Source organism: Hippocampus guttulatus, chromosome 2 (assembly GCF_054856545.1).
Source record: "Hippocampus guttulatus isolate MCC_2025c chromosome 2, RoL_Hgut_1.0, whole genome shotgun sequence".
Classification (NCBI taxonomy): Eukaryota; Metazoa; Chordata; class Actinopteri; order Syngnathiformes; family Syngnathidae; genus Hippocampus; species Hippocampus guttulatus.
The window spans coordinates 8177208-8198299 of NC_141262.1; the positions used below are offsets into that span (position 1 = coordinate 8177208).

At 40.8% G+C, this 21092-nt stretch overlaps 2 protein-coding genes across 3 annotated transcripts; one reads left to right on the top strand and one right to left on the bottom strand.

Annotated features, from left to right (window-relative positions):
• Positions 1-712: 712 nt before the first annotated feature.
• LOC147208381 (uncharacterized) lies at positions 713-5237 on the top strand. Of its 2 annotated transcripts, XM_086134136.1 has the most exons (6): positions 713-861; positions 1384-1695; positions 4214-4468; positions 4558-4773; positions 4874-5048; positions 5131-5237. In XM_086134136.1, exons 1-6 carry the CDS (start codon positions 813-815, stop codon positions 5150-5152), a joined length of 1029 nt encoding a protein of 342 aa, XP_085990262.1. In that variant the 5' UTR covers positions 713-812; the 3' UTR covers positions 5153-5237. The 2 variants fall into 2 exon arrangements, with proteins under 2 accessions (XP_085990262.1, XP_085990263.1); XM_086134137.1 differs by having other exon boundaries at positions 4874-5237.
• A 9553-nt stretch (positions 5238-14790) lies between these two features.
• Positions 14791-20800, bottom strand: LOC147208382 (homeobox protein CDX-1-like). Its single transcript, XM_086134139.1, has 3 exons — positions 20461-20800; positions 17140-17288; positions 14791-15701 (listed from the first exon to the last, which is right to left on the bottom strand). Exons 1-3 carry the CDS (start codon positions 20798-20800, stop codon positions 15501-15503), a joined length of 690 nt encoding a protein of 229 aa, XP_085990265.1. The 3' UTR covers positions 14791-15500.
• Positions 20801-21092: the final 292 nt, after the last annotated feature.

Here is a 21092-nt window from a genome sequence, read left to right on the forward strand (position 1 = left end):
TCTCTCAACACAATGAATCTGAATGCAGTTGGCGCCCATGTTTCATCCCTTCGTCTGTCCTATTTGACCGAGCATCAATGTACATCATCGCCTTTGAGTGAGGATGATCAAGATCTTGTTCTTGTTACATGTCTTGATGTTCTCCAAGTAAACCATTTTTAAAATATAAGAGGTTTTTTTTTTTTTTTTTTTGGGAATGGAATTTAAGAAGTTATTCTGAGCATGCATCAGACCTTTGTATTTACTGAACCGACAATATTTGGATTTTTATTTTTTACCTCAACCTTGACTTTTACTTCTCAAAAATGTAGCATCTGACTTGTTTGGAGAGTTCCTTGTGCTTCCCGGCTTTGTTCAGATTGTTTGTGCAGATCCTTCATAAAAATCGGATCAAAAAATCATTTTAATTAGAGCTTATCACAAAATGGGTATGAAAGAATAAGAAGAATAAGAAAAACACATTGGCAAAGCACTGTATTTTCAGTTGTGTGCAATGAACATCAACAAAGTGGAGGAAGTCATTTACGACGATTTATAAGACGATAAGCGATAGCCACAATACAACACAAATCGAAGCATACCAAGATAAAATAAAAGAATTCAGCTGGGTTGGATAGGACAAATATGCAACTCGTGTTGAAATTCTTTTCTCCGACTGAGCTCGCTGGATTACGATATGTAGGTCTTCAGTCGTAACACTGCTAAAACAAGAAGTAGAACTTCCCTTTCATCTCTGCAATCAGTTGAAACAGAACACATTCTGCACTCTTTCTCACATCTCTTTTGAGGCAGCTGAGTGGCTCATCAAAGATATGAGAGCTACACTTGGACTCGTGGTGTGGTTCGTCACAATTTCTCAAGGTCAGGAATTTCACTCTTACAGTAATTTTTGGAGCAATAATGTGAATTCAAGCTTGTTCGGTCCATTCCCATTTGTCTTCTAAAATCGCCAATCTTTTTGGAGCAGTGGCAATGATGTTAAAGAAAATGTCTTTCAACATACTTTGAGTAAATAATTCAGTAACTAATTTGAACTGAATGTCAAATATATGGTAATGAAATAATTCATATATGATGAAAAATTTACTTAATGCCCAGGTACAGAAAATATATGATAGTTACAACTAATGTAACACTTTGTTCTGGTTGGGATGATTATTTGTTAGATCTCCTTCCCAAAACTCTCAATCAATTTAAATTATTTTGACAGTAACAAAACCATTGCCAAACCAGAGCTACACATTCTAAAAACATTCAGGTTATACTGTTAAAACATATATTTCAACAACTAATCCTAAAAACATGAACTGATTCTCCACAATTCAGGATATGCCATTTTTATAATCGTGTTTTATGGAAAAGAACTGTTCTTGTGTGTTCTAGGGGCGGGCAAGCTCTGTGATGGCAGAAGAGAAGGAGCTCAGTGTTATGGACCACTGAATGGAGAAATAGTCCTCCGTTTGATGGACAAAGCCCCATTTCGATATAACTGGCGGAAAAAAGCAATAACTTTACTCAAAGGGAAAGAGAACACTCTTCTGACAAAACTGCCTGAAAGATTGAGCTTCACTCCAAACAATGGGAGGCTGAAGATAAAAAACCTGAAGAGAAATGATAGTGGGAACTATACTCTTCAAATCTTTAACCGACGAGGAATCGAAATTGAGAATCGGACGCTGCAGTTGTTCATTCAAGGTGAATATCGAACAAATGTTTGATCGTTTAATTTCAATTTGTGTCATATGTACAAACTCTGCTACAGTGAAAAAAAACTGCTTAAAGTCATTGGGGTAGCAGTTAACACGTCATGCCGCACAGTCAAGAGGTCTTGGTTTCAGTATTTGACAAGGACCTCGCTGCGTGCCTGTGGGTGTGGTTTTTCTATGGCTACTCCGTTTTGCTGATACATCCCCAAACCATCTATCCATCCCTTATCCGAACCGCCGATCTTCACAATTGAAGACTCTAAATTATTCATAAAGAGTGTACAGTATATGAGCATGAATGCAAGTTTGTTTATATGTGCTTTGCGATTGGTTAGTGAAGTAAAAGATGTACTGTACTCCATATCTTGCCCCAAATAAGCCTTGATAGCTTTCAGTTTACAAGCATTTTAGAAACTGGACTGATGGATGGTGTGCAAATTCATTTCTTTTTGGGAGGGGAAAAACATATATATATATATATATATATATATATATATATATATATATATATATATATATATATTCATGACTCTTAGCATTTCTGGTTATTTAAAATTGATTTCATGAAGAGTGATGTGAACAACCTATCATTTCTCCTGCATGCCATTTTGTATGAGGATGGACTTCCGCTGCCCAAGAGTGACGTTGTTTAGAAAGAATACATCACAGCAAATAGACAAATTTGATCGCACAGTTCATTTTGAACCTCGGTAGAGGGCGGGCTTTCCAGATCCACTTTCTTTTGAAAAAATGTGAGTTTGGCTTGCCAGGCTCGGACTGCGCACTAAGAAATACACCAGTAAAAGGTCCCGGTATGTTAGAACAGAGTTGCCCAGGTTCCGTCTTGGAGAGCCCCTATCCAGCCTGGTTTAAATGTCTCTGTCGTCCAACATGTCTGATCCAAATAGTCAGGATCGTTATCAGGCTTCTGCAAAGCTTGCACATGACCGGATAATTAGAGTCAGGCATGTTGGAAGAAGGAGACATCTAAAACACGTTGAGAGATTGGAACTCTAAAATTCACAGGCAGTCAATATAATGTGGTCAGACTAGGAGTTATGCGCTCCCTCTGAAGTCCGGCGCACACGAGGTGTCATTGACACTCATTTGCTATTTATATATATATTTTTAGCACGGATGGGTATTATGATGAGTATTTAACACGTTTAATAATTCTGGCACTTAGGCGCTCGAGGTGGTTGGGGCACAGGAGCCCACCGCACACTGCCATTATCCACAGCGCATGCACCCTTTATACACATCAGGATATTTTGGTGGCTCTCCTGGAGTACTCACACCATATTTCACGAGAAGCAGCCCTCAGTCTTGTTTTTTTATTATTTTTTTCAGACAAGTGGCAAAAATTACAACAATATCTCTTTGGCTTCAAGATGACTTGAATCTGACTTGGATGTCACCATGTTGAATGGTCACATGAACCCAAACACTTTATCAACGCAACTTTAAGCAGCCACGCCAACGGTGCGGAGATCCGCACCATCGCCTCTCAGGAGCCATCTGCACGTGGAGCCAATGGTGGAAGGCTGATGGTGCCTCGTGTGGGCTGGGCTTCACCTGTTCCAGTTAAGAGATGAACAGCAGCATTTTCAACTAATTGGACAACAAACTGGAGATGAGGGACGGCTGGCTACCTCCAATAAAAGCACCAAAAAATGCATATTGTACTGTATTGAAACAAACTGTACCACTTGGTGAAAATTGACTACTTTGTGTATGTTCTTCCAAATTTAGCCAGATTTTTTTCATTGTAAGGTGACGTAACTCAACCGATGAAAAGGTGCCTTTCCAATCCTCGTAAGACATATTTAAGACGCATTAAGTCTCGTAGGCTTATTTTTAACAAGTGAGATTGATTTTTACCAAAAATGTGCCAAATTATGTGGACAAATACTGTGGCCTTTTTCAATTTACATACAAGTCCACAAGATGTGTTTCTTTTGCTGACAGTCAGGACAAAAAAACTCTCAAATGATTCCAGTTGACCGAAGTCCAACCTGTGCCTGGTTTTGGCATAAAATGCGCCAGTTTAGGTGAGGGTAAATGAAAAGTGGACTCAATTTGTTTTGATTCCTGCTCCATACTTGATGCCCACTCCTATCGCATGCGTATTCCCCTCTGCTGGCTTCCTGTTTTTTCGTCTGCCCGAAGATGGCATTTATATGCCACAACGACACATAACGACACGACACATTATTTTTTGTTGTATTTTTTCTTATTTTATTTGATGCTTTTTCTTATTTTATTTGATGCTGTTTTTAACATTGTGTTTGTGATTTTAACTGCTTGTTGTAAGGTGTCCTTGAGTTTCTAGAAAGGCGCCCACAAATAAAATGTATTATTATTATTATTATTATTATAACGTGTACTATGATGTCACTGATAGCATCGTGGTTCACTTCCAAGATCGCTTCCAATCCATATAATAATGGGAACCCTTGAGCGGCTTTACGCCAATATTAATTGTTATGTTTGTGTGCCTCTCTCAGCTCCTGTAACCTCGGTCCATCTGGCCTCAAAGTGTCAGTCCCCAGGAGTGCAGCCGGTGTCTTGTTCCTCCAAGGGAGGCGACAGTCTTCAATACAGGTGGAGCCTCAACAAAACCCCACTGCAAGACTCTGATCTCCTCTCGGGAGATGTTCAAGCTAACAACATCACCCTGAAACCATACATCTCAGGACAGCTAATTTGCTTCGTTAGAAATGACGTCAGTGAATCCCAAAATGAAGTTACTCTATCTTGCGGTGAGAAAGAACAAATTCATCTGAGAACTATGGTGACACTAAATACGCTTTGGTGTTTGATGTTTTACGTTGGTTTGTTTTGTTTGTAGCGTTCATTAACTGCACCTCGAATGGGACTCTCATATCTCAGTGGTTGCCTGAAAGGAAAAAAAACCTGTGTGACAAACCCACCCCAGGAGCCGAGAGCCCTCAAAGTACGAATTATTTGCCTCTAATGGGCGGCATTCTCTCAGCACTGCTCATCCTCTTAATGATCGGATTGGCGGTTGTGTACAAGTTGAAGAAAAAGCAAAGCAGTGTTGAAGGTACAGGTTTTTGGCAGTTTGTGGTTTGAACACTGTTTTTCTTTTTTTTTTTGCTTCGGTTTTCATTTATTCTCCACTTTTTTTTTGTCTTTGATCGAAGATGAAGAGGAATTGACGTACGCTGACGTGAGGATCGTTAATCACCCGCGGAGAGCAATAAAAATGAGAGAAGAAGTGGAGGTGGAGTATGGCCAAGTGAAGTTGCCACAGCGACCTCGTGGAACTGTTGCGGCGAAAAACGATGCAAGTATTTACACCCACGTTCGCAAACACAGGTGATTTTTCTTTTGTTGTTGTTATTGTTTGACAAAAGTTCAAATCTGAGTTGTTTCAAAAATTCTCTAAAATATTTAACAGGACTTGTCACTGCAGTTACTGAACCCCTCATTCCTATTGCAAGCATTTCATCAAGTTTAGAGGATTGTAACATACTGAGTCTTAAAATAAATGAATTATGATGTCAATAGTGAATATTCATTTCTAGAATGATTTCTAGAATCTTCTGGCTGGAAATTACTCAAGAATGTGTCAAAGACTTTAAGGTGTTGCCATGAAAAATATTTCCATGGTTAAGAAGTTCCTTGCTATCAAGTTCCTGGGGTTGGATAAGATCGGCCTGAAGTGCCTAAAGGTTGCGGATGTTTGGATGACAGGGTTGTCTTGCTTGACACGCTTTACACGATATATTGACAAGCCCTTATCAACGAATGTCAGCACTTGGATGAAAACCATTAGTTCCTTTTCGACGTACGGGATAAACCTGTAAAAAAATATTTCAAGCTTTATTTACCTAGCCGTTTGACTTAAATCCTGTGCACTTCTAGTGTGGGAGAATTCATATATCGATCTATCTATCTATCTATCTATCTATCTATCTATCTATCTATCTATCTATCTATCTATCTATCTATCTATCTATCTATCTATCTATCTATCTATCTATCTATCTATCTATCTATCTATCTATCTATCTATCTATCTATCTATCTATCTATCTATCTATCTATCTATATAGAAAGAGAGAGAGAGAGAGAGAGAGAGAGAGAGAGAGTCAAGTCAAGTCAAGTCAAGTCAACAGTATTTATAGAGCACTTTCAAACAGCCATCGCTGCATACAAAGTGCTGTACATGGCGCAATTTAACATGCACAATAAACAATAAGACAAATCGGTAATAAAGGCGGTAGAAAGCACCAAACAGAAAAACCAAGAACAAATCTAAGTCATGCTGAGTCGAATGCCAAAGAATACAAGTGAGTTTTGAGGAGGGTTTTGAAGATGGGCAGCGAGGAGGCTTGCCGAATGTTTAGTGGGAGGTCATTCCAGAGAGAGGGACCAGCAACAGAAAAGGCTCGATCCCCTCTGAGCCTCAGTTTAGTTCTTGGTACTTCTAATAAGGTCTGGTCCACAGACCTGAGGCGCCGGGCAGGTGTGGAGGGGCGGATGAGCTCAGAGAGGTAAGGTGGCGCGAGATTATTCAGAGATTTGAAAACAAATAAGAGGATTTTGAAAATAACTCTAAAATGTATGGGGAGCCAGTGAAAGGGATGCCAGAGTAGGAGTTATGTGCTCCCTCTTACGAGTACCAGTCAAGAGGCGAGCGGCGGCATTCTGGACCAGCTGAAGGCGCTTAATGGAGGACTGGCGGACTCCAAAGTAAAGGGCATTGCAGCAATCGAGCCGGGATGTGACAAAGGCATGAATTACTGTCTCAAAGTGTTCATGTGAGAGGAGAGGTTTTATTTTGGCCAGCTGTCTAAAATGAAAGAAGCTGGATTTAACAGCGGCACCGATTTGCTGATCAAGTTTGAAATCACTGTCCAGTTTAAGGCCCAAGTTTGAGACTGTTGACTTAAGATAAGGAGACAGGGGAATTTTATGATATTATTATATTATCCATCCATCCATTTTCCGAACCGCTTGATCCTCACTAGGGTCGCGGGGGCTGCTGGAGCCTATCCCAGCTGTCTTCGGGCAGTAGCAGTAGATACCCCGAATTGGTTGCCAGCCAATCGCAGGGCACATAGAGACGAACAACCATCCACGCCCGCACTCACACCTAAGGACAATTTAGAGCATCCAATCAGCCTGCCATGCATGTTTTTGGAATGTGGGAGGAAACCGGAGCACCCGGAGAAAACCCACGCAGGCCCGGGGAGAACATTTAAACTCCACACAGGGAGGCCGGAGCTGGAATCGAACCCGGTACTTCTGCACTGTGAAGTCGACGTGCTAACCACTGGACTACCGGGCCGCTATATATTATTATATATATTATATTATATGATATTATATTTTATATAAGAGAGAGAGAACTATGAGAATGGGAACTGGTAGTAAAAATCCTAAGCGAATTATTATTATTACTATTATTGCTCCTGTTTTAGTAGTACGGTAATATCATTTTTTTCGATCTCTGTTTGAAGCAACAGTGAGGCCAATAGGATTGCTGCTGTTTCCAGGGCTTGTGCGTATGAATGCTTGTTCACCTCTGTCATTGCAAACAAACAAATTGAGTCACTTTTCTCATTTCATGGTATGCATTTAATATTGAATATATTTATTAAATTGAAATATGTAAGCTGTTTGAGGACAGCAATAAACCAAAGGAAAAAAAATGTCCTTGCGTGTGCTTGTGTTGATATTTAGCTCCATCTTGGTCAACCCACAGATGTTGCTCTCTTTCCAAGATAAAAAAATCTCTTGGGTGTTCGAAAGGTCACAGTCAGCAGGAATATTGTTTCCATGACGCACATACTTCTGCTTTCCTTGTAGTTTTTCTTCTCTTTTCTAATCTGTGGTTTGATTTTTTTTTAATTCCTTGCATTTGAAACTCTTGAAAGAATCAGAATTGGTACTTTCTGAAAGGTATGGCTACTTTTACTGAAACTTCAGCGGAAGCGTGATCTGATATAGGATGGTTTTAAGCAACGATGCCAAATCAAAAGATTAAAAATGATTTTTTTCACTTGTCAAGTGGTGCGGGCTGCATGGTAGAAATGGTGGTTGGCATTTCTGCATCAGATTCCTGAGGTTTGTCGTTTGAGTCCTGGCTCACAGCTTTCTCTGTGGAGTCTGCATGTTTTTCCTTTGCCTGTGTGGGGTTCTATTCGTGCTTCATCCGATATTCAAAAACATTAAATTAATTGAAGACTCGAAATCAGTGGTCGGCAATTAATTTTGCCAAGGGGCCAAAAAAAACCTTAAAGAGTTGCAGAGGGCCAAGCCAACAAATTTGTCTATATTACTTTTATATTATGTACATGCACAGTACCTGTATGCCCATGGCAACAAATCTGATGATATAATCTACTGCAGTGCTGTAGTCTGGTTAAAAAACAACAAACAACAGACTGCATAGCAAATGCAAGTTCTACATCAATGAGCCAGACGCTCCTCACAGGCGCTACCTTGGTACTCTTGCTCAATCAGCCTAGCCACGGAGTGACAAAACTAGCCAATCGGGGACTGTATAGACAGAGGGTGTGACCCAATAGTCTGTCCTTTTCCCATGTACACACATGCAGTCATGTATGCTCACGCTCAAATTGTCTGCCAGTTACTCAGGTAAGTTTAGCACCTCTCACCTATCTGTAATTTATTGTACATTCCAAATAATACAATATAATTCCGGAAACATTTCATGTTTGGTAACTTTCTAACATAAATAATCCATGCTATCGCCTTGGCTAACGTTGCTTGTGCACAGTGCATGTGGTGCACATGGGCACTTTGAAAGGGAGCAATACCCCCCCCCCCCCCCCACACACACACACACATTAAAAAAAATGTTGAGGGGCGTTACTTGGTTAAAGGACAGAAAGTGGTAGTGGTGAAGTAAAGCCAGATTCAAATCTTGCTAGCAGCTTGAACATACAAAGTATTTTTCTAGTCATAAAGACTTTATACCGGCTCCCAATCAGATGTAGAATAGATGTTAAAATTCAAAATTTTACAATATGTCTTATGTCCTGTATAGAGCAAAGAAATACTGATTGATTATAAACCCAATAGAGCTGAGAGATCTGCGAACATGGGTCAATTCGTTGAGCCCAGAGTTGAAAGTAAACATGGTGAATTTGCATTTAGGTATGATGATGGATGCAAATGGGATGAGATACCAACAGAAGTGAAGTCAGTCACAAGTGTAAATGCTTTTAAATCCAGATTAAAAACTTTTTTCCCCCAAATTTGTGATGAACCCTTTCAGGAACAGCGGTTATGAGAGTGGACAGCCATTCACATGTTGTTTTCTCTTATATGAATTAATCTTAATACCACAGTCATTCATTAACCACTACAATGGATCCTTATGTGTGTTGCCACTGCCATCGTCCCCCCCCCCCCCCTATGCCTAAAGACTAAAAAAACACTTGAGAAAAAAAAATCCTGATTATTATTTTTTGTGCATGAAAGGGTTAAGGTCTTCTAATAATTTTTCAATCTTTTTTTTTCATTTGGTGAGTTTTAGATACATATTTTTTATTCTATCTACTTACTTTACATTTTTTGGAAATGTTTTTAAAGTTTTTTGTTAATGTGCTTACATGTCCTCCACTGTGCGTTCTTTTAATAATAATAATAATAATAATAATAATAATACATTTTATTTATAAGCGCCTTTCAAGACACCCAAGGACACTTTACAATAACAAAAAACACAAAACAATACGGGTTGAGCAGCGGCAGCCAAAATGCGCCAGCGTTCACTCAACCCGAAGGTCAGAAAGAAACCACAGGGGAGGGAAAGAGGGAGAAAAAACCCCACGCTCGAACTACCCTCATTTTGAGGATAATTTGAGTGAGGCAAAAAAACTCCTGCACAAGCATATGACAGTTACAACAGGTCACAAGACATAAACAATGAAGACGGTGAATCAAGGGAATGTATGAGGGAGGGGGTGATGGTGGGGGACTAGCTTCCGTGCATATTTTCATCAGGGGAAGGTCGAGATAGCAGATGTTGTTTTGGTAGCAGGCTGCCCAAGAATTTAAGACAGCCTTGAGTCCGTGGCTCATGTCTCTTTAGTGGCGTCGATCAGCCAAATCCATGATTTCAGTCAGTAATTGAACACGGATTCCAGTTTTCTCCAAGTTGTTGTCCATCCTGCTGTGACGCTCCAAACCCGCAACAGTTTGTGGTTGAGCACAGTCTGAGTCTGAGTGTTGGACATCCGCGTTATGCCATCCTTAGACCGGCAGCCTCGTCCAATAGAGCCGCTCCCGTCGGTTGAATTTTCGATAGATCAGGAAACTGCTCACACCAAACAGCAGCATACCTGTTATCGGAAGGCCGAAAATGTAGATGTCGTCCAAATCCTCAATGGACAGTGTTGACAGGCACACCATTCTCCGCTTCCTCCAAGGATCTAGGGTGTACCCAGCAGCAAAAGTCCCCGAGGGGCAAGTAGGCTCCCCACTGCCTGCTCTTCTCATCGAGAAAATGTTGTCGATGGCATCGAGAGACCAGCCAACCAATTCCATGTTTGTTTTTAGGATGAAAATACGACAGGAGGCTAGGAAAAGTCAGACAAAAGACAGCACAAGGACTGAGTGGCGAGCAGGGAAGGGTGGTGGTGGGGTGGGGGACAGGGCAGAAAGCAAAAGCGTCCGCCTTCGTCGAGAGCCAAGCAAGATATATATTTTAGTAATTTTGGTAACTTACTCTCTTTTTCTCTGCTTTACATTTGAATGTCGTTAACTGTTATGTTCTTTTACATATTGCACCTGCCGTCAATTTAAGAAACACGATAATACAAGAAATATACACACTGGACAGTATTTTAGCCATGAAAATGAAATAAAAGGTAATTTCAGACTTTTTTTGACACCTCAACTGCATATCTAATGCGGAACTTACATCTACGCACACCCGCCTAGTTTGACATGTTTTGGGGTGTGTCGATAGGAGACAGTAACTATTTGTTGTCTCATTTGAAGAGAGGCTAAATATCATAAATATCATTCATACTGTAGCTTGTATTTTGCCATGCTGAAAAAAAATTGTTGTTACAACTTAACTCTTAATTTTCAAATGGTGAAACCTGAATATAAAGACATCACTGTAAAACAGTGAGCATTACTGACAATGTATATATTTATATTCTATTCAAATTGGCAAATTCTGCCAAGCAACAGATAGTGGAAGATTTTGTAGCTTTCATTTTAAGAAGAATGTGGTTGTCCTCCAAATATGGAGCAAGAAAGAATAGCAAGCAATATGATCAGATATGCTGCAGTCACGGTAGTTCCGTATGAAATCTTGCTGCACTTATTGCACAATGATCACATTTCTAAGAAAAATAAACTCACAGTGAACATTGTGCAAAAGCAATTCAAGCGTAAGAAGATTTTGAAGGAAATTTATTTGCAATTCCCATCTGCCTTTGGTCATGGGCGTGGTCAAACCTTTGCTCTCTGTGGCATGATAGGCTTTGACTTTTTTTAAACCCTGTATCACCCTTTGCAACATGACCCATTTCTTACGTAAAGTGTTACACAAGGTGTTTGTGTGAATACTATATGCGGTATCTATCTATTTATCTATCTATCTATCTATCTATCTATCTATCTATCTATCTATCTATCTATCTATCTATCTATCTATCAGGGTGTAGGGTTCGATTTCAGGCTCTGGCCTTCTTGAGGAGTTTGCATGTTCTTCCCGGGCCTGTGTGGGTTTTCTCTGGGTATTGCAGTTTCCTTCCACATTCCAAAAAACATGCATAGTAGGTTGGTTGAACTCTCTAAAATAGTCCATAGGTGTGAGTGTGAGCGTGGATGGTTGTTCGTCAATGTGTGCCGTGATTGGCTGACAACCAATTCAGGGTGTACCCCGCCTACTGCCCGAAGACAGATGGGACAGCCTCCAGCCTGTCATGCATGTTTTTGGAATGTGGTAAGAAACCGGAGAACCTGGAGAAAACCCACACAGGCACGGGGAGAACATGCAAAGTCCACACAGGGAGGCCGGAGCTGGAATCGAACCTGGTACCTCTGCCCTGTGAGGTTGATGCGCAAGCCACTCGATCACCGGACCGCCCTCTATCTATCTCTCTCTCTCTCTCTCTCTCTATATATATATATATACTGTATATAATTTAAAAAAATATATAGCTATAGATATAGATACACACACACACACACACACACACACACACACACACACACACACACACACACACACACACACACACACACACAATCATTCTTCTTTGACTATAATTAATTTGGTTGGTCGTTTGGGGTCAAAGTTTGGCAATTCTGGTCAACCGTTTAGCTGATTCACAGCCCCATCAAACATTTTTATGGTCTGTGATTGTTGCAGTGTCCTCAAACACCCACCTGAGATTATTTTTAACTGAATGCTCTCCTTAAAACTCTGTTGAACTTTTGACTGACATAATCTACCCAGCAAATAATTGATAACATGACACAAGTGTCATAAAACAGCTCTAGCAGTTCCGCGCCGTTTTAACTTCATGTTAAGCGTTGTGTTAAGCCCACCAAATTGTGCAGTATTCTGTAAACCAGTTTTATTTACATAAACAACTTTCATTTTGGAAAATGTGCAATGCTTAATCTGTATTAAAAAAAATGATAGAATGACACTTAAATGAAGTGAATTGCTATTGTGACATATTGATGTGATCGGACTCTACCATGCCAAAGGATATAAAACTATAAACCCAAAGTCATGCCTCAAATCATTCTTCTTCGACGTAGCCTAAATCTTTAGACCATGGATTTAATGTTGTATGTTGTACAATGCAAACCACATTTTTTTTAAATTTCAAAAATGTTTTAAAATATACTCAATAAAAAAAATAAAAAAAAACAAAGATTTTAAGCCTGATTGTTCTGGTCGCCTCATTAAAACAAAATACTCTTCCTGAATGATTTCTGATGTATTTCTACAGAATTTCAATTGAATTTGTTTTCAAGAAGTCACAGATGGTGTTGTGGTTCACTTGCCTGACTCCCCCCTGGGCAACTTTGCTACATTCCCACTCAGTGATTGTGTGAATGGCTTACCTAAGTGCCCTGTCATTGACTAGCCGTCTCTGCCTTTCACCCAAAGTGAACTGTCATAGCATTCAGTTACCTCCAACGCTGAGTAAGATAAGCCAGTAGTTCTCAAACATTTTACATCAACTATCACTTACCTCTCTAACTACGAACATAAAGGCCAACATTAAAATTCAGTAGCATAGTAGTATCCATGCAAAAAAAAAAAAAAAAAAAAAAAAAAAACGAGGCAGTGGTTTTATTTCAAAAAAGTATAACAAATATTTTTGTACAACCACAGTCACATTATGCACAGTTTGAACATCAACACTTGGCTGACAGTTTTTCTTCCTCAATATTTAAGCTCTAACAGTGATTCTTGTCGAACTATTTTTAAAAATTTTAATATGTATCGCAAAACCACTCACAGAGTTTGCAAAACTACAACCACCAACACTGTCTTTGAACTGAGTTTATAATTTGGAACAATTTACTGCTTTACACTCAATTTCCGAATGATCAACACACTCCGTGAAAAACTGTACACATTTATGGCTATTTTTTACATGATTCTTCCAACTGTCCGGTCACACTGTCAGAGGAGAAAGCTCTTTTGGATAATTAGTTGACTTTGCAATCGGCATGAGCACTATAAACAAGCCACAGGTAAACTGTTGGTGTGGAGTGTGATGGAGCAGAAAGATTGAGAACGGCGAAAATTGGAGGAAGCAGAGAAAGGGGGGGGGGTGAAGAAGGAAGAGGAAGGGGAGGAGGACGGCAAGATGGTGGCAGAGCAAGACGAGTTAGAAAGAGAATTACTGATGACATCAGAGCTGCAATAGCAGACCTTGTAATCAACCATGAATGATCCAGAGGGACGGTACAATGTATTTTTTCCTCTCTCTATCTCTCAAGAGAAATTACCGTTTTTTGTTGTTGTTTTTTGGGCGGGTTTGTGTATGTGTGTGTGTTGTGCCATGGAAGAAGGTGTTTGTATCATGCTTACAGTAAATACATTACCATATACACATTGTAAATATAGGAAAATGACAAGTTTACTTAAAAAATGATTTTATTCAAATGCATTGCTCATGAAAGTTAAAACAAACTGATTAAATGCAAATGTCCTGAACTGAAAAGTTTAATACAGTGGAACTGTTCTGAACAATTGTACTAATCTGGATCGAAATAACATGCCCAGTTTGGAGATTCAACTCAGGGATTCTTTTGCATACCACTTGAGGGAGCCCGAGGACCACTTGTGGCATACGTACCACACTTTGCGAATCACAATCGTTAAGGAAAATGCATGAACACCTCTAAAGAACTCAAAACAAAATAATTGCTCAGCCAAACATATTTTAATAAGAAAATTGAAACGCATCAACATCCATCCATCCATTTTCCGAACCGCTTGATCCTCACTAGGGTCGCGGGGGTGCTGGAGCCTATCCCAGCCGTCTCCGGGCAGTAGGCGGGGGACACCCTGAATCAGTTGCCAGCCAATCGCAGGGCACACAGAGACGAACAACCATCCACGCCCACACTCACACCGAGGGACAATTTAGAGCGCCCAATCAGCCAGCCATGCATGTTTTTGGAATGTGGGAGGAAACCGGAGCACCCGGAGAAAACCCACGCAGGCCCGGGGAGAACATGCAAACTCCACACAGGGAGGCCGGAACGCATCAACATGTCAACCCATTTTTTTTTTTCCAAGATGATCCAACAGCAAGACGTTAGTCTTTTGGCCAATGTGAGCATTTAAATGTGCAACTTTTGAAACTTTTCCTTCCTCTTTTGAAACGAAAGAGTTAAAGAGGGCATCTGAAGAAGCCTGCAGCTGTCTTTCTTGTAAAGTACTTAAAATAGTTGACCCACTCCCCACCTCCCAACCCCTCCACCACCACCTTTGCAGCCCCCCCAGAAAAGGAAGCAAGGCTGGGAATTGTTTTTTTAATTTCACAGTAAATCACACAGTTGCTGAAAATGTGCGAGAGTGTGTGCGCATGTGCGAATGGAGGTATAAAGGCCAATTCGCTCATGAGTCACATGCTGTTGGGCAATTTGCAACTGCTCCTCAGGATGTGGCTGGCGTCTTTCTAATACTTCTGTTAGCACAAAACCTTTCACACTTCAACCGGGGTCGTGACTGTGCTGGGAACTATTCCTTTCACAAATGTTTTTTTCCCGCCCCCATTTTAAATCAACACGGTTTGTACACCTTTGTAATATAGAGTATTTGGTGCGTGCAATACGACGCAGCTGCGTTGCTCATTTGACTGAGACGATGTTTTCTGTGTCAATATGAATGTGAAAGCTGATCTTTCCTTCGTTGTGACAAACTGTTTCTGTTCTTTCTTCTTGTTTCCAATATAAAAATATTTTCCTTGCCTCAAAATGATTTTTTTTTTTACATTGTGTTAATCCCTGATGTGCTCAATTGCAATTCACATTGTTTAATATTTAAAGCATAGTAAACAGAAGAAATTCCAGCATCGGCAAACATAATTTTAACATTTTCCTTCATTGTGACCATTTATATCTCTTCATTCTGGGTCTTAACAGTATCTGCGCAGTCATCCGCATTCACAGATTAAAGTTGTCAAAAAATAGTTCATTTCGGACTAATGCCCTTATTGTGAAAGGCTCACAGTTCATCATTTCAACACTTCACTAATCTCTTCTCTCATTCGGTTTAAAAACAAAACAACTTCCCAGTCATATGAACTCCATCTTGTACTCTTCTGATATGGCACTTGGTAGAATATTGCTGCCTGGGCTTGGTGCGTTGTGGCCGTCACTGGACCCAGTGGGCACAGGCGGGGTGGAGGTGGACGTGGAGGGCTGCTGGGAATCTTGCAGCTTCTTCCTGTGTATCTTCCTTTCTTTGGCGCGTCTGTTCTGAAACCAGATCTTCACCTGGCAGGTGGCAAAGATTCTACTTCAAGAATTGTTGTGCACAGACAAAACAGAGAGATGTCACCTTCCCCATCCATGCTCTTTGTTGATATTCGCTGAGTTAAATGCAATTAATAAAGGGGGTTTGTTTACGTGCCTTTTTCCAGAGTCAATTCCTTTTTATTCTCACATTTAATTTTTTTCTTTACAATATATCCTCGGAAGATGCTTACAGTACACATATTTTTTTAAATATTAAGCACTTAATAATGATGAGCAATTAATCGAAGCCCAATCAACATCTCAAAGTAAGAGAATGCAATTTTCAAATGGGAAAGGCTGCAATTTTTTAATTAAAAACATTTTTTTTTTTAAAAACATGTTTCTTCATGCATCTATCTCTTCATCCATCCAGCACCTTGATGAGGGTCACGGGTGTGCTGGAGCCTATCCCAGCCGTCTTCGGGCAGTAGGCGGGGTACACCCTGAGCTGGTTGCCAGCCAATCGCAGGGCACACACAGACGAACGAAAATTCATGCTCACGATCACACCTACCGACAATCTAGAGCAGGCATGACCAGCTCCGGTCCTCACAGGCCGCTGTCTTTCCTGTTTTGCATCGCTCCCTGCTGAAACACACCTGATTCAAATGATCATGCTCATCAGCGAGCATGAGAATGATTCTCATCATTTGGATCAGGTGTGTTGCAGCAGGGACAGATGGAAAACGGGCAGGATAGTGGCCCGCGAGGACCGACTTTGGATACCCCTGATCTAGAGTGTTCAATCAGCCTGTCATGAATGTTTTTTTGGAATGCGGGAAGAAACCGGAGTGCCCGGAGAAAATCATACCCTGCCCCTATGTGCTGTGATGCGGACGTGCTAACTAGTCGACCCAAAAAAAACCCTCAAGACTTCAATGACTTCAACCTTGGTAACCAATTTTTGTTTTGTTTGATGTTTTTGCTTGTTCACACACTACGGCAATCATTTTTAAGCTAAAATAGGGTTACCACAGCTGACTGGAATACTTGAGGACACTTGAATTATAATGTTGTACCTTCAAGGTTTAGACATTTCTAGATTAAGTGCTTGAAATTTTAATATTTCAGAGACAAGATAGCTAAGTAATGTGGTGATATTTTGGGCTCTTCGCATCTATTTTGTAACAAAGTAACAACCTGTTTGCACACAGCATATTCTTATGAGTGTGACATGAAGTTCATCACATCCGTCAACTGCAGGAAAAACCTTGAACGATTCTTTTCATGATCTATGAAACCTAAAAATAACACCGCACTCCAACTCATTGTGTTTGATTGATCAAATTTTGAAAAGGAAGATGGATAAGAAGTGATGCCCCAAATCCAAATATCAGACGTAGCCATCTTCAGCTGCAAGCAACGGCCCAGACAATTTTCGCATCGGACAAACTCCCACGCAGCCCTGGGCTCACACCTGTCTTTCGGAGAGGTTCAGTGCCGCGGACAGCTCCGACTTGCGCCTCATTGTGATGTAGCGGTTGAACTGAAACTCATTCTCCAGCTCCTGCCGCTGGTGGTCCGTGTAAACCACCCTGTATTTTTCCTTTGTGCGAGTCTTTCCTCCTAAAACATACAAAACAAGTCCACTTATTCTCTACGGTGCAAAATGGCTTACTTTTCCCCGTCACATCATGTTTGCCGGGCCAATGATTTTTCCCACTTACGGCAAGAGCATCAGCGTAAGAAATTGATCTAAAACAGGACTGTCGTGTCTCTATATGTTATTTTTGCCCACAAATATTTTCTATTAAATATAAAAAATAATCAATCGATACTGGCTCGCCAAAATCAATCGCGCGGTCGACACAACCAGCAGGAAGTGCGGTCTCGGGGAGGAGACTGCAGGGCACGTAATCTACGACTGCCCCAAATGCCCCCAGCAGAGCCACCCGACTGACCCTACTCATCTGGGAGATCTTTGGACTCAACCCCTTTTTCACCATGACAGACCGATACAGCCCTGACCGAGCGGTCGATCTCCCGCTCCATCCTGTCCTCACCCAAAGATACTTGAACTCCCCCACTTGGGGCAGGATCTCATCCCCGACCCAGAGAGGGCACTCCACCCTTTTGGAGGGGCTGATAAAAAGGACTTTGCCGCCATTTATTGCCATCGACAGTCAATTACAAAGCTTTTCAAACTGGCATCAAGGATTATTGGCATTATTAGAGTTAACGAAAGCTAAGGGGACAACTAAAAGTAAAGTCGAAAACCATTTTCATGAACAAAATAAAAAGGCTTCTAAAAAAATTAATTGATGGTACGTCTTACGTTAATAAAATGAAGTAAAAATAACTAAAATAACCGACAGCAACCAGGCCCTTTGTTTTCATCTTTGTCCATTATATCATACATGAGTATTTTATTTGATCTTCTAAAATACATTTATTCTCAGCCCCACGATATATCAGTCGAGCCTTCCCTTTCACCCCGGGAGAGAGAAAAAAAAAGCCGGGAGCTGTGCCTGCTCTTCTCTAAATTAAAAGACAAATCGACACACTCACTGCGGTGAGTCACACGTCGCGTAGCCAAGTGGACGACTATTTTGACATTGAGATTTTTGTCTGGTGCCGGGTTCAAGTTCAGGCGCCACTTAAAGCCCCATCCGTTCTATTTATCAAACTTAATGGAAAGACTCTCCAGTGCACTGCGGCAGGGCTTTTCCTTATCGCCGTGAGCCCGTTACATAGTTGTTTACACAGGCAGCTATTCATTGACACACACATTCACAGAAAAGGGTGAGTCAGTTATTGATCGGGAAATCTTGACTGCGTGATGACATCGATCAAAGTAGAGCAAACGGGAACGTGGGACACGCAGACATGAGTGAGGCCCCGAGGGTCTGCATACTGTGGCCCCTCTAAATCGTATTATCTCGTCCGCTTGTCACCCTTGTGCTCACAGAGAGAGGGTGGGGAACCACACTTTAGCAGCCTGCGGTGCCTGCTTTGTTAGCTTTGCATTGACATCCCACGCAAGTTTGCGGAAGGGAGAGGCCAAAAGCTTGATGGATGTGTGTGTGTGTGAGTGTGTGTGCACAGTCACTCTGACTTAACTATGTCGTGTGTGTGTCGAAATTGGTGATGTGCATGAAAACAAGCATTAGTGGTTAACTTGTCATCGGGAGCAACTTAAAAATAACGTCCCAGCCTCAAGCCTTGGGTAAATAGGTGCATTATTATAACAATTTTCACAGACTGCGTGCATTGCATTTGCCGTGTGTAGAAAGCAACCTGTAGCATAGGTTGTCTATGTGACAGGCTCGTAAAATAATATACACTGGATTCAGAATCGTGCAAGATTCAAGATTTACTTTTTAGGATGCAACTATATATATATATATATATATATAATATGTATGTATAAAATATGTGTATAGGTAGATTTTTCTTGTAGTTTACTAGTACACATAGACTCAAAACATGTGCATGTTATTTTAATGTTTTTGTGGCTTGTCTTAAAATGACATGTTTATATACAGTAAAAAGTGTAAAAAGACTAAATATGTTGAGTTTTTTTCCCATAATTTTTGTCTGACCAAAACTAAATAGTTTTTCACTACATGCATGCCCAATGTTTTATACTTTTTCTATTATAATTGAAAGGCTGTAATTTTAGCTGGACTTGAGCAGGATTCTTTAGAATGATCCAAAATTAACTGATCAAAAAAAAAAATTAATAAAGGGAACACTTGGAGTTAGATTGTGCTGTTTGAATGTTCCTTTTATTTATTTGAGCAGTCGATTATGTTTCTTCAAAATTGCCAGGGATATGAACAGCGGTGATCGTATCTTGAATGGCACCCCGTCTGACTCCACAGGGGGCCCAAAATTCCCCATCCAAATTTCAGTGCTTGACATGTCATGATACCAAGAGAAAGCCATTGTAGAGAGCACTTTTTATTATTATTATTTTTTTTTTGGCATCTCTTCAGAAATGTTTCTTGGTGCTGACAGACATATTGCACCAATCAGGAACCGCCACTGGCTATGAATCATTTTCAAAACGTAAAAAAATATATATAATCAACATTATACCTGTGTTGATAGTGATGTAACAAGAGTACGTTTCCTCTCGAGCTACTTTAGTGAAACAAAATATGCTGTCATGTATATGTTGGTATTGTGCGGTGAGAAATATGCAAAATATGTGCCTTAATTGGTTCAATACATGTTGGCAAACACTGGTATAAACTATATTTACTACTATGCAGAAATACTTTTAGGATTTTATTTTCTATTGATTTGTTTCTGTATATATTACAGATGTCCAAATTTTTCGATTAATCAACAACTATTTTGATAATTGAGTAATCATTTGGATCCTTTTTTTTTTACTTAAAAAACTCCAAATCCTGCGATTTCAGCCTTGTAACAGTCGTTATTCTCTCATTTTCTTTGGCCTTCATGAAAGTAGATCTATTGTCATTTTGTGGTTAATCAAAAAAAGATTTTTAGATAACAATGACTGAACCAGTTTCCAGAAGGGTGGCGAGTACATCAATCCCTGTCATGTATTATTTTTTAATAGTTGTTTAGTTGTTTCTAATCACCAAATAATAACAAATAATCATCAGTAAAGAGCACAGTACATGGTAAGCGAGCGATTCGTGCTGCTGATATGTATGTCAGAAAATGTTTTTCCTGTCCAAAAACACCACTCGGTATCAATATCGATATGTAACTAAAACCTCAAGGAAAACATGAACTTCATGTCATTATAAAGCAGTCAAACCTGGAGGGGCCGGGACCTTGGCGGGTTCATGGGGTCTCCTTCGGCAAAAGGGGTCCTGACTAGAGAAAAGGTTGTAGTGGTTGAGGGCTCCTCCTCCAGGGCCGGCGGACACGCCGCTCAGCTCTGCTGAGTTGAAGTTCACCTGCCCGGCGCCAGGGCTGGAACCCGGGAAATTGAAGGGGTACTCCTCGCGGTAAACGGGATTCCAGGCACTCGCGGATGGGTCGGCGACTCCCGGCATGTGATGGTAAGCGGTGAAGTCATACGGAGGCACCATGTACTGGCTGTTGATAGGCAGCGTCTGCGCCGGGAGTCTGGCCGGCTGGGAGTTAGGGTACATGCTGGCGACCAGCAGCCTCTCTCAGGTAAACCACTCAAACCTCCTGGACCATTTTCGGTGTTTATTCGCAGCAACTTCAACGTCTCTTGTTTTCCCCACCACTCAGACGCTACTAACTCATGCGCACACACACAGAGACACACAATGGCCGGCTACCTGAGCAGCAAGTACACACCTTTATAGATTTACAACCGGAGAGTTCAAAAGTACCATGATGACGTCACACCTTACCTGAGACTCACCTGGCCTACTCTTGTGAGCGACGTGAGTGCATTGACCTGACGGTATGCTG